General features: G+C 37.1%; 1 protein-coding gene across 1 annotated transcript in view; it reads left to right on the forward strand.

Annotated features, from left to right (window-relative positions):
• FMN2 (formin 2) overlaps positions 1–12,364 on the forward strand; it is a 242,960-nt gene that overhangs the window by 160,263 nt on the left and 70,333 nt on the right. The window contains 3 exon segments of the mRNA XM_073338221.1: positions 275–421; positions 2,525–2,584; positions 2,820–2,940. Of these exon segments, the coding sequence (XP_073194322.1) occupies positions 275–421; positions 2,525–2,584; positions 2,820–2,940 (328 nt within the window).

Genomic DNA, 12,364 nt, shown 5'->3' on the forward strand with positions numbered 1-12,364 from the left:
ACCCATTTTGAGAGTAATCAGGTGTGCTAAAATTAGAGTGAATTTAATTTGCTGAAAATTGTCATTACTGCGTTAGATTTGAGTGTCCCTGATATGAGTTTGATGTTCTCCAAAATTATAGCTACAGTGTAAAATGCAACATCAAACTGCAATATAAAGCTTGTAATTAATCTGTTAATTACTGATATCCATACTTACTTAATTTTTTTCTTTGACTTATTAAGGATTTCAACTGAGATTTTACGTTTTTATATATAAATATCCTGTTTTACAGACTTTGAAAAGTGGGTCAGGAGTTATGCAGGTTCTGGGTTTGGTTCTCGCATTTGGAAATTACATGAATGGTGGAAACAGGACACGGGGACAGGCAGATGGGTTTGGATTGGACATTCTTCCAAAGCTGAAAGATGTTAAGAGCAGTGTAAGTATATTGACTGTAGAACAATATTTCATTCTTTACTAACAGAGTGCTGCTTTATCGCACTTTTCTTAATAAATGTTTACCAGACCTCATATAAAGTTAAAGCTAGTATCAGACAGAAATATTTATCAGTGGATACAACTTTGATTGCACTTATAGAGTGAATTTATTTGTAGAACAATTTGGAAATGAATCTGCCTTCTCTATGGCTATTAAACTGATGAACAAATCAGTCTCTTAAATTAGAAATTGTCTTACTCCCTAACTTAGTGTATATTTGAATTTCCATATGCTGCATATTTATGGTTTTTATTTTCAGTGAGTGTTTCCTTCAATATAATTAATTTTACTCTTTAAAACTATATATGTTTCAGAAGTGGAAACTGTTGTAACAAAAAACAGTTCTAGTAAATACTGATTTTGAAGTATTTGGGAGAGAGAAAATAGTGAAAAATGACTGAGTAGGTGTTATGTCAAAGTTCCTCGCCCACTCTGAACGCTAGGGTACAGATGTGGGGACCTGCATGGAAACCTCCTAAGCTTATCTTTACCAGCTTAGGTCAAAACTTCCCCAAGGTACAAAATGTTCCACCCTTTGCCCTTGGATTGGCCGCTACCACCACCAAACTAATACTGGTTACTGGGGAAGAGCTGTTTGGACGCGTCTTTTCCCCCAAAATACTTCCCAAAACCTTGCACCCCACTTCCTGGACAAGGTTTGGTAAAAAGCCTCACCAATTTGCCTAGGTGACTACAGACCCAGACCCTTGGATCTTAAGAACAATGAACAATCCTCCCAACACTTGCACCCCCCACTTTCCTGGGAAATGTTGGATAAAAAGCCTCACCAATTTGCACAGGTGACCACAGACCCAAACCCTTGGATCTGAGAACAATGAAAAAGCATTCAGTTTTCTTACAAGAAGACTTTTAATAGAAATAGGAGTAAATAGAAGTAAAGAAATCCCCTCTGTAAAATCAGGATAGTAGATACCTTACAGGGTAATTAGATTCAAAACATAGAGAATCCCTCTAGGCAAAAACTTAAGTTACAAAAAAGATACACAGACAGAAATAGTTATTCTATTCAGCACAATTCTTTTCTCAGCCATTTAAAGAAATCATAATCTAACACATACCTAGCTAGATTACTTACTAAAAGTTCTAAGACTCCATTCCTGGTCTATCCCCAGCAAAGGCAGCATAAAGACAGACCCACAGACCCTTTGTTTCTCTCCCTCCTCCCAGCTTTTGAAAGTATCTTGTCTCCTCATTGGTCATTTTGGTCAGGTGCCAGCGAGGTTACCTTTAGCTTCGTAACCCTTTACAGGTGAGAGGAGTTTTCCTCTGGCCAGGAGGGATTTTAAAGGGGTTTACCCTTCCCTTTATATTTATGACATGTTATAATTACCATATGAAATACCTAATACTGGGAGCCCTAACATCTAAAATGTGATGTGTTTCCTATACTAACCCAAGTTTCGTCATATGAATCTGTCAGGCCTGTATATACAATACAGAGAGTCACTGGGCGGTGGAACAGTTTCATGAAAGAAATGGTAGTGATGGTAAATATCCTATTATTAAAGCTGCCTAGCATAGCCATTTGGGTGAAAATGGTAAGCAAGGCAAAGGCACTATACACCCACGGTTATGGCACTGACTCCTGGAGTGAGCTGATTATATCAGAAACTCAACTTTCATTTAGGAAAGCAAAGTAAGTTTCAAGCCTTCCTGGTTGTGAAGAAAAGCTTGAAAATATGACCTGAGTATAAATGTGATCCGATGTAATATCTGCAGAGAGACTGAAATATTTTTTCATTTAAGGCCACAACTCAGCAAAGTAGTTAAGCATCTTTTTGGCTTTAAGTACTTCCTTAAGTCCATCCCTATTCAGCAAAGGACTTAAGGGTGTGTTTTGCTGTTAACAGCATCATTCAGTAAGGAACATTAGCTTCCATTCAGAATTCCCTTGCTCTTCTAGAATAAAGGTGATTTAATTGTAGCTTTTTAAAAAAAAAAGTTAATAGACCCTACTATACTTTAAATATGACATAGTAACACAATAAAATTTAACTTTATTATTTTGTTTTTTCTACACAGGATAATAGCAGAAGTCTTCTATCATATATTGTCTCATATTATTTGCGTAATTTTGATGAGGTGAGTGAGTTACCTTTGCCAATTTAAATAAAATTACATAAACTAATTATTAAAACTTGTATTACCTTATATTGGTTAAGACTACTTTAATCTGTATGTTATTATTCATAGGTAATACTAGTGCTAACTGTCCACTATCTGTTTTAATAAGTAAAATTTTAATAAGTGCTAGTTATTTAAAATGTATACCTTTAAAAATAAAGGTAAAGTAAATGTTCATTTATATTTTTGTCAGGATGCTGGAAAAGAGCAATGCATCTTTCCTCTTCCAGAGCCACAGGACCTCTTTCAGGCTTCACAAATGAAATTTGAAGACTTTCAAAAAGATCTTCGCAAACTAAAAAAAGATTTGCGAGGTACTGTAACTAGATCAGACTACAGATATGTCAATAACATATAGCTCTATTTCACTTTTTGTATAATTTCTGGAAACTTGCTCATCTGTAAAATACATTATGAAAGGTAGATCTTACCTCCTACGTTTTGCCTTTGTATCCTTGACTTGATTAACTCTACTGGTTGGTGTTTTTAGAGCGAGTGATCAGCATATGTTATAGCCATGGTATCAAGATTTTTAAATGAATTGCATGTCAGGAAAATGTTCAGATGCAGTTCTGAGTATTGTTGAGGAGTAAAGATGAAGCAGCATAAACTAGCTGCCCCAGTTTCCCTGGAGACAACCCCTGCCCCCAGTTCAGCCTTGTGAAGTGAGTTCATACAGTAGCTTTTGCAGTTTGCAAATGATTATCTGGTGGATATTGTCTGATCTCAATACCCAAGAATGAAGGCATATAGACGCTGATTCAGAATGGTTCTTGAAGTTAGGTGCAGGTTTAAGTACTTCATAGATTCATAGATACTAAGGTCAGAAGGGACCATTATGATCATCTAGTCTGACCTCTTGCACAGAATTTCACCCACCCACTCCTGCGAAAAACCTCTCACCTATGTCTGAGCTATTGAAGTCCTCAAATCGTGGTTTAAAGACTTCAAGGAGCAGAGAATCCTCCAGCAAGTGACCCGTGCCCCATGCTACAGAGGAAGGTGAAAAACCTCCAGGGCCTCTTCCAATCTTCCCTGGAGGAAAATTCCTTCCTGACCCCAAATATGGCAATCAGCTAAACCCTGAGCATATGGGCAAGATTCACCAGCCAGATACTACAGAAAATTCTTTCCTGGGTAACTCAGATCCCACCCCATCTAATATCCTATCACAGGCCATTGAGCCTATTTACCATGAATATTTAATTACCAAAACCCATGTTATCCCATCATACCATCACTTCCATAAACTTATCCAGTTTAATCTTAAAGCCAGATAGATCTTTTGCCCCCACTGCTTCCCTTGGAAGGCTATTCCAAAACTTCACTCCTCTGATGGTTAGAAACCTTAGCCTAATTTCTAGTCTAAACTTCCTGGTGGCCAGTTTATATCCATTTGTTCTTGTGTCCACACTGGTACTGAGCTTAAATAATTCCTCTCCCTCTCCGGTATTTATCCCTCTGATATATTTATCGAGAGCAATCCTATCTCCCCTCAACCTTCTTTTAGTTAGGCTAAACAAGCCAAGCTCCTTGAGTCTCCTTTCATAAGGCAAGTTTTCCATTCCTTGGATCATCCTAGTAGCCCTTCTCTGTACCTGTTCCAGTTTGAATTCATCTTTCTTAAACATGGGAGACCAGAACTGCACACGGTATTCCAGGTGAGGTCTCACCAGTGCCTTGTATAACGGTACTAAAACCTCATTATCCTTACTGGAAATACCTCTCCTGATGCATCCCAAGACCGCATTAGCTTTTTTCACAGCCATATCACATTGGCGGCTCATAGTCATCCTGTGATCAACCAATACTCCAAGGTCCTTCTCCTCCTCTGTTACTTCTATTGATGCGTCCCCAGCTTATAACTAAAATTCTTGTTATTAATCCCTAAATGCATGACCTTACACTTCTCACTATTAAATTTCATCCTATTACTATTACTCCAGTTTACAAGGTCATCCAGATCCTCCTGTATGATATCCTGGTCCTTCTCTAAATTGGCAATGCCTCCCAGTTTTGTATCATCCGCAAACTTTATTAGCACACTCCCATGGATTAGGGTCATAATTCCTCATATGTCACCATGAGAAATTTTCAAAGCTGTTTTCTTTGCATTGACAAAAGCTGAAATATCTTTACATTAAGAGTGAAATTTGCACCATCCATGTGGAGTTATTGGGCCTTGTGTGGGGGAATTAAGCATGGGTTATATGGGGATGGAAATTATATTTCTTCCTCAACCTACCATGGGGCTGCAGCCTGATCACTCTAGTGCCATTGCTTCAGCCCCTAAACTGGAATAGTGACTGCTCAGTTTGTTAGGGCTACTGAATCCATGTAGCTACATCTTCCATGATCTCTTCTGCACACTTCTCTTAGCAATAGCCAATTTGGGACCAGTGTAGGAGCTCTTCCGGGTCCTATATAGAGGAACCCACTCAAAACCAATCCACAGTCCTTCACAGCTTTACTGCAGGTCTTGAATGGTGCAGAATGCCTTATGCTGGCCCTCCACACCATGGGAGAATGTCAACCTAGGTGCAAAAACTAGTGTTAATACAACATTAAAAATACAAGTTCAAGCACTCACAAGTCAGGAAATTCCAACAGTTAAAGTTGCTCTAGGTATGTTAAGCTCACCACCTTGGACACTTTATGCATTATCCGGAATAAATTAGTGCATTTAAGGTTTTCAATGGGGCAAAGTTAACCATGTCCGAATGCTGTTTTTAAAATGTCATATAACTTTTATCTGAAAAAAAGGGAGAAAATGAATCTGGCTTCAATTGCCTTTCTTATAACTATTTATTTAGCTCATGCTTTATTCAAGCATTGCTGATTTTCCAATGGATCTTATAAATTCCTTAAACTAGCAAGTTCCTACCTAAATAGCTGAACACTTAGGGCTAGAATCTGCAAGGTGAAGATCGTCTCCTGACACAGTACTTCTCTGCATTTGACAGCAGTGATAGCTGACAAAACTCAAGAGGTGTTCAGTACCTTGAAATATTAGATCCTTAAGTAGCTGTGTGCACATGCATTCATGTTTAAGTGCAAGGTTGTAGACTCTTAGTGAAATTCTTACCCCATTGCAGTCGATGGCAAATCTCCTATTGACTTCAGTAGGGTCAGAATTTCACCTTTAATTTTTTTTTTTTAACTGCAAGTCAGAAACTTTCAATCACTCATAACTTTGGTACAACAAAGACTGTTTTCAATTCGAACAAAGGCACCAGTCCATTTCACTTTTAAAAAATACGGTGTCCATATTCAAAAAGTATGTTAAAATTTTATTACAATGGGGTTTTTTCTTACCCTCCTAAAATTAAAAAAAAAAAAGAAGAAGAAGAAGAAAAAAAATTACCTTTTTGAATAGAGATCAGTCATGGGAAACCTCAGTCCAATAGGTTTGTTTCAGAATGAGATTGGAAAATATAGCAATTGCTGGAATCAGCTGCTAGACTTATGGTTACAAAGGTTTCCATTTTAAGCCTTTATTACAATCTAAATATGTAAGTAACACACAGAGAGACATGCAGACTTAAAGCCATATTTGATTTGTTTTAGATGATTTCTGTGAAATGCTAATTCACAGTGATCAGCTTGGATGCTTGCTTGTATCAAAGGGGTAGGTTTTTTGAGATGCTTCAAGGAAAAAAAACACTCATGATTTCCATATCTTTATGCCTTTCCCATTATGTCTGCATAGGCTTTTGTCTACGTTTAAGTTTATGAATTGTATGCCTTGCGGTTTGCAAATATTAGTGAAGAAAACCTGTTCCAAGAGTTTAATTAGTCTAAAAGTGTTAATCTAAAAGAATTTTGGAAAAGTAAGTTGGATGCCTGCTGCCTTCTTGCTTGGAACAGAGATTTCAGTTACAAAATGGTAAAAAATGAGGAATTAAAGATATACACAAATTACAGTGTACCAGTGTACACCATACATTATTAAACTCACAGGCAGTTTATTTCTGATGTTCTTGTTTAAAAAGAATATATGGTGGGGATTAATGTGTTATGTACTAGACATTTTAATAAACAGAAGACTGAAGAACAGCTAGGTATTTTATTAATATACCTACTGAATTTGTCTCCATCAATTGCCCCCAGATTTCTCAGCTCTCCAGGATTCTCAATTTAGCCTTTCTGAGTTCAGTGACATATAGTTTGCTAAGCAACCTGATCTGCTTTTGATCTCTCCTGGCTGTCAGCAGCCCTCCTTCATGCAGTCATGACAAGTAATGACTTCTGTTCTTATGTCATTCCACGAGAGAAATTTTAGCACTCACCACATGACATAAATCAACTGACCATGTAAAGAGAGTCAGGTAGCTAAGGTCACAGAAACAATGGAAGAAGATTTTTGATGCAAAGGTTTCTGCATTGTGTATATCTACTATTTAGGATTATCAAAGTAATTTTCTAGATGTGAAAGGGTATTTTTGTTTCCATTACTACACGGATTTTGAAATCTACCTTTTAGGTGAATCAAAGACTTTCACTGGAAGTAAAAAGGGGAAGGGTCTTCATTGATACCTGGCATCTGAGGTATAGTACTCATCAGAAACTACACCAAATTCTAGCCATCAGAGTGATGGAGATTGGAGGGGAGGAAGATAACGTAGAAAACTGGACTTGGATTCAGGGCAGGGAAGAGGTAAAACACTAAAAAGGCAATAAGAAGTATAGTGTTTTCCACTGAAAGCATCTGATGAAGTGAGCTGTAGCTCATGAAAGCTTATGCTCAAGTAAATTTGTTAGTCTCTAAGGTGCCACAAGTACTCCTTTTCTTTTAGTGTTTCTGAAGCACTTCTTATGGTGCGTTTAAACCATCTGGAAAATGGCTCTTGTCATGGGAGCTCTACAATAGTAAATTAATTCACAAGCATAAAATTCATCAGTTGTAATGTATTGCCCAACTTCCACTAAAGTTCCAGTGAAATAGAATTAAAAACACAAGGTTAGATTTATTTTCTGCCTAACTAGTAAAAATGTAAGAACCCAACCAAGTATAGTATGAACCGACTGATCTAAAATCCTGAATCTGCCAGAGCTTGTTTGCGTGTCATGATGTGGTAGTACTATTATCATATTCAGTTGACAACCATGGACATTATAAATTAACAAGGTAATTGTGGTGACATAAACAATATGCTTTTTAGTGCTATTTTGTATGTATTCTGAGAATCTACGATTCGCTGAATAATCCTGCATTTGCATGGGGATAGACTAGATTACCCAATCAGTCTCTCCCATCTCTGAATTATGTGACTGAAAAATGTTTATAAGAATACTTAGCACTTGTGCAGAATGTCATATTTTCAAAGTATTTTCCAGAAAAGCTTCAGCAACCCTGAGAGGTATACAAATATTCCTGATTTACTACATCTACAATTTTCTTTTGCTTTTACCTGGAACTATAAGCCTCTGCTCTTGTGTCTGTGATTTGACACATGGAGAGCCAAATTCACAATTTGCAAAGCAAGCACCATTCATGAGTGGTGATGAATTAGGTCAAAAGGGCAGTAATATCATGTACTCAGAGGTTAATGTCCAAAAAGCACATTACCCTCATCTGTACTTGAATGTCATCCTCATTCCTGCAAATCCCTATTTGTCCCAATTTTCAGCCCATATCCACCTTCAACTATCCTCCCAACCATTTGCGCATGATGCTTGGCATCAGATTAGTGCTGATCAAGGGAGCAACCACAGGGGTCACTCAATGATTTGCTACCCTCTCCCGCACCAGGCCTGAATGTGCTTCTATGCTTGTATTCCCAGTCTTCGGGGAAGGCGAATAGAGTAAGTCACATGAGGAACTCCTCAACTCTGAGAGGGCTGAATTAATTGACTCTGCAATACTCCTCTTGCTATCTGTTCTAAATATATTTTGTAGCACCATCTCATAATTTTTTAATAAATTCGTCCAGTGTTTCATTGTTTTTAGTCTCAAAATTTAAGTCTTGCGATCACATCAATTAATTTTTTTACAAATGTTAAGACTTTAAAGATCATTAAATATTTTTTACAGTTTTCTATCTATATGAGGCAGTGTGATGAGATACAGAGCCAGATGTGTAATATTAACATGCTCATTTTCAGAAAAGATGCTTACTGCCTTTTTATTAGTAAATGCCAAATCTGTCAAGATAAATATTAGTTAAATACACCAATACATCTGTGCTTGAGGAAGTCACTCAATTCCAGTTATTCCGAAGCATAGAGAGCATGCTAAAAAAAAAATAAAATATTGCTTTTGCTTATAAATCATGAACTCTGCATCAACACACTCCAGCAGCTTGTGCAGCCATCACTGAATGGGTTAATTACTGAAACTGTGCAGCATGCAGACTCCTAAACCTAAACCAGATGTAAACTAAAGCCAGGCTTTCAGTCAATCTGTGAGTCATGTTTTACTGTCCTTAAAACTCCAAACAAGGAGCTGTCTATGAAAGCCCTTGAAGCCTGAGCAGTTCTTAGTGTAAGTCTTAACAATACCAAAAAAATAAATAAAAGAAAACTGAGAGCTTGTTCTATTTGTGGCAGAGTTTGTCTTTCAGATGATGCTAGTTTCATTCCCCTTCATGAAATTCTTAACTGTCCTTAAAGTTGCAGATTGTAGTTGTAAATGTTACATGAAAACACTGGAGGTGCTGGGAAAACAGTGGTTAGACCCTACATTTTATCACTTCTATTGTACATCTCGAGAGTGTCACTTAACCAGAAAGTACACATACTCATCACATATTTCTTGTTCACTGAAACATCTTCTCCATTCCGTTTCTCTTCAGACTGTGTAAGTGGCCCTTGATCAGTTTGGGCTCTTTGATTGTGTTCAGTTTTACTGTGCTAACCTCATAGCAAATAAAATCTGCCATGTTAGGATAGATGAACTTGGTCAGGTAAAAGGAGAGTCACCCAAACCTTGAACCAAACGTATGCTGCTGTTGAAAAATGTCTTTTGTATTAGAGGTTTTGTTCATAGAAATACCGGGTGAGGCAGAGGCTATTCTCATGGTATTAGACACATCTGGAACTGGGAAGCTTTAGAAATATTACCAAAGCTTGTTATCAGATTTTCCATCCAATTTTCCTTCCGTCTACCTTTTCCAATTTTCAGACCAGCAAGATATGGATGAGAGTCTGAAGTATGGATACCTGAATATTTATGCTTGTCCATCACTGTTTTAAAGTGTTCTCATTTCACATATACTGTAATATGCAGGGAGGAAAATAATACATACTGTGGTAGACTGACTATTCAAAAATGTGTGGATACTAATCAGAGAGCAACATACGTGTGTGAAATATCATCATGCTTCAAGAAATATCAAACACTAATTGTCTAAGTGTTAGAAACTTTCCCCATGACAAAGTTTCTGAATTAGTCCAGTACGAGGTTTATACATAGTCCTCTGAAGCATATGGTGCTGGTCATTTTTGAAGACAAGATACCAGCTTGTATGTACCGTTGGTCTAATCCAGTGTAGCATTTCCTATGTCCATATGCTGATGTTAGGTATTTTTTTTTATTTAAGATTTTAAACTTCTTAGAAGAAAGTACAAGGGCAGTACAATGCTAATGAGTAGTATAGACTGCAGGGTTCTGAAATCTATTGTCTTACAAAGCTGTGTACAGTAGAGTTCTTTGCTATTTACTACTTTCTATTCATATTTGGAAAATAGAGATGGAAAGACCAGCTTGACAGCTGAGAAGGTAATTCAGTTTATAACTCTATTCAGACCTTGGCTTCATTTGAGATGGCCAACAAGACTGTCAGCTGTGGTGACTGTGGTCACCAATTTGTGATTGTGATGTATACATACCCCTGTTCACTTTACCTGTACCGGCAAACCAGACATTTTTGCAGTTTCAGATAAGTCCCTGACGTTTTTTGCTTTCTTCCTGCAATCCAGTCATTTGCTTTCATGTTTAGAGACTTCTAAAGTTATGCAGGTAACAAGGAAACCCCAGGGTGGCAGTTAATTTGCAGTGAACATAGCATAGAGGAAATCAGATATGAGGGCCCTTTTTAAAAAGGAGTAGAGATGGGACCAATTTTTTAAGGTGGTAAATTTAATGCAGTTTGGATCAGAGGCCTGATAGAAGGGAGAGGATGCTATAGTTTTTGTTTCATATTCAAACTTCTGGATACTTACTTCAACTGAACCTCCTTGAGCTTTACCAACTGATAGACCCAGTCCCTGGATATTGTTAATGTTTAGCTAGGCTCTTTTATTGAGAGCAATGTCTTTAAACTGGGGCTGTCAAGCGATTAAAAAAATGAATCCCATTAATTGTGCTATTAATTGCACTGTTAAACAATAATAGAATATCATGTATTTAAATATTTTGGATGTTTTCTACATTTTCAAGTATATTGATTTCAATTACAACACAGAATACAAAATGTACAGTGCTCACTATATTTATTTTTATTACAAATATTTGCACTGTAAAAAACAAAAGAAATTATATTTTTCAATTCACCTAATACAAGTACTGTAATGGAATCTTTATCATGAAAGTTGAACATACAAATGTAGAATCATGTACAAAAAATAATTGCATTCAAAAATAAACCGTCTACAAGTCCACTCAGTCTTACTTCAGCCAATTGCTCAGACAAACAAATTTTGTTACAATTTGCAGGAGATAATGCTGCCCGATTCTTGTTTACAATGTCACCTGAAAGTGAGAACAGGCATTCTTCACATGGCATTGTTGTAGCCGGTGTCACAACATATTTACGTGCCAGATGCGCTAAAGATTCATATGAGCCTTCGTGCTTCAACCACCATTTCAGAGGACATGTGTCCGTGCTGATGACGGGTTCTGCTTTATAATGATTCAAAGCAGAGTGGACTGAGTTAGATGCCACCAGAAGAAGGTTGATTTTCTTTTTTGGTGGTTTGGGTTCTGTAGTTTTTTGCATCAGAATGTTGTTCTTTTAAGACTTCTGAAAGCATGCTCCACACCTCGTCCCTCTCAGATTTTGGACGGCACTTCAGATTCTTAAACCTTGGGTCGAGTGCCGTAGCTATTTTTTTGGAAATCTCACATTGGTACCTTCTTTGTGTTTGATCAAATCTGCTGTGAAAGAGTTCATAAAATGAACATGTGCTGGGTCATCATCTGAGACTGCTATAACATGAAATGTATGGCAGAATGCAGGTAAAACGGAGACATACAATCCTCTCTCCAAAGAGTACAGTCACAAATTTAATTGACGCATAATTTTTTTTAACGAGCATCATCAGCATGGAAGCATGTCCTCTGGAATGGTTGCTGGAGCATAAAGGGGCATACAAATGTTTAGCATATCTTGCACGTAAATACCTTGCAGTGCCGGCTACTGGTGCAATGCAAATGCCTGTTCTCACTTTCATTTGACATTGTAAATAAGAAGCGGGCAGCAGTATCTCCCATAAATGTAAACAAAAATGTTTGTCTTAGCGATTGGCTGAACAAGAAGTAGGACTGAGTGGACTTGTAGGTTCTAAAGTTTTACATTGTTTTGTTTTTGAGTGCAGTTATGTAACAAAAAAAAATCTACATTTGTAAGTTACACTTCCATGATAAAGAGATTGCACTATGGTACGTGTATGGGGTGACTTAAAATATTATTTCTTTTATCATTTTTACAGTGCATATACTTGTAATAAAAATAATATAAAGTGAGCACTGTAAACATTGTAGTCTGTTGTAATTGAAATCCATATATTTGAAAATGT

The sequence above is a fragment of the Lepidochelys kempii genome, chromosome 3 (assembly GCF_965140265.1).
Source record: "Lepidochelys kempii isolate rLepKem1 chromosome 3, rLepKem1.hap2, whole genome shotgun sequence".
Lineage (NCBI taxonomy): Eukaryota > Metazoa > Chordata > Testudines > Cheloniidae > Lepidochelys > Lepidochelys kempii.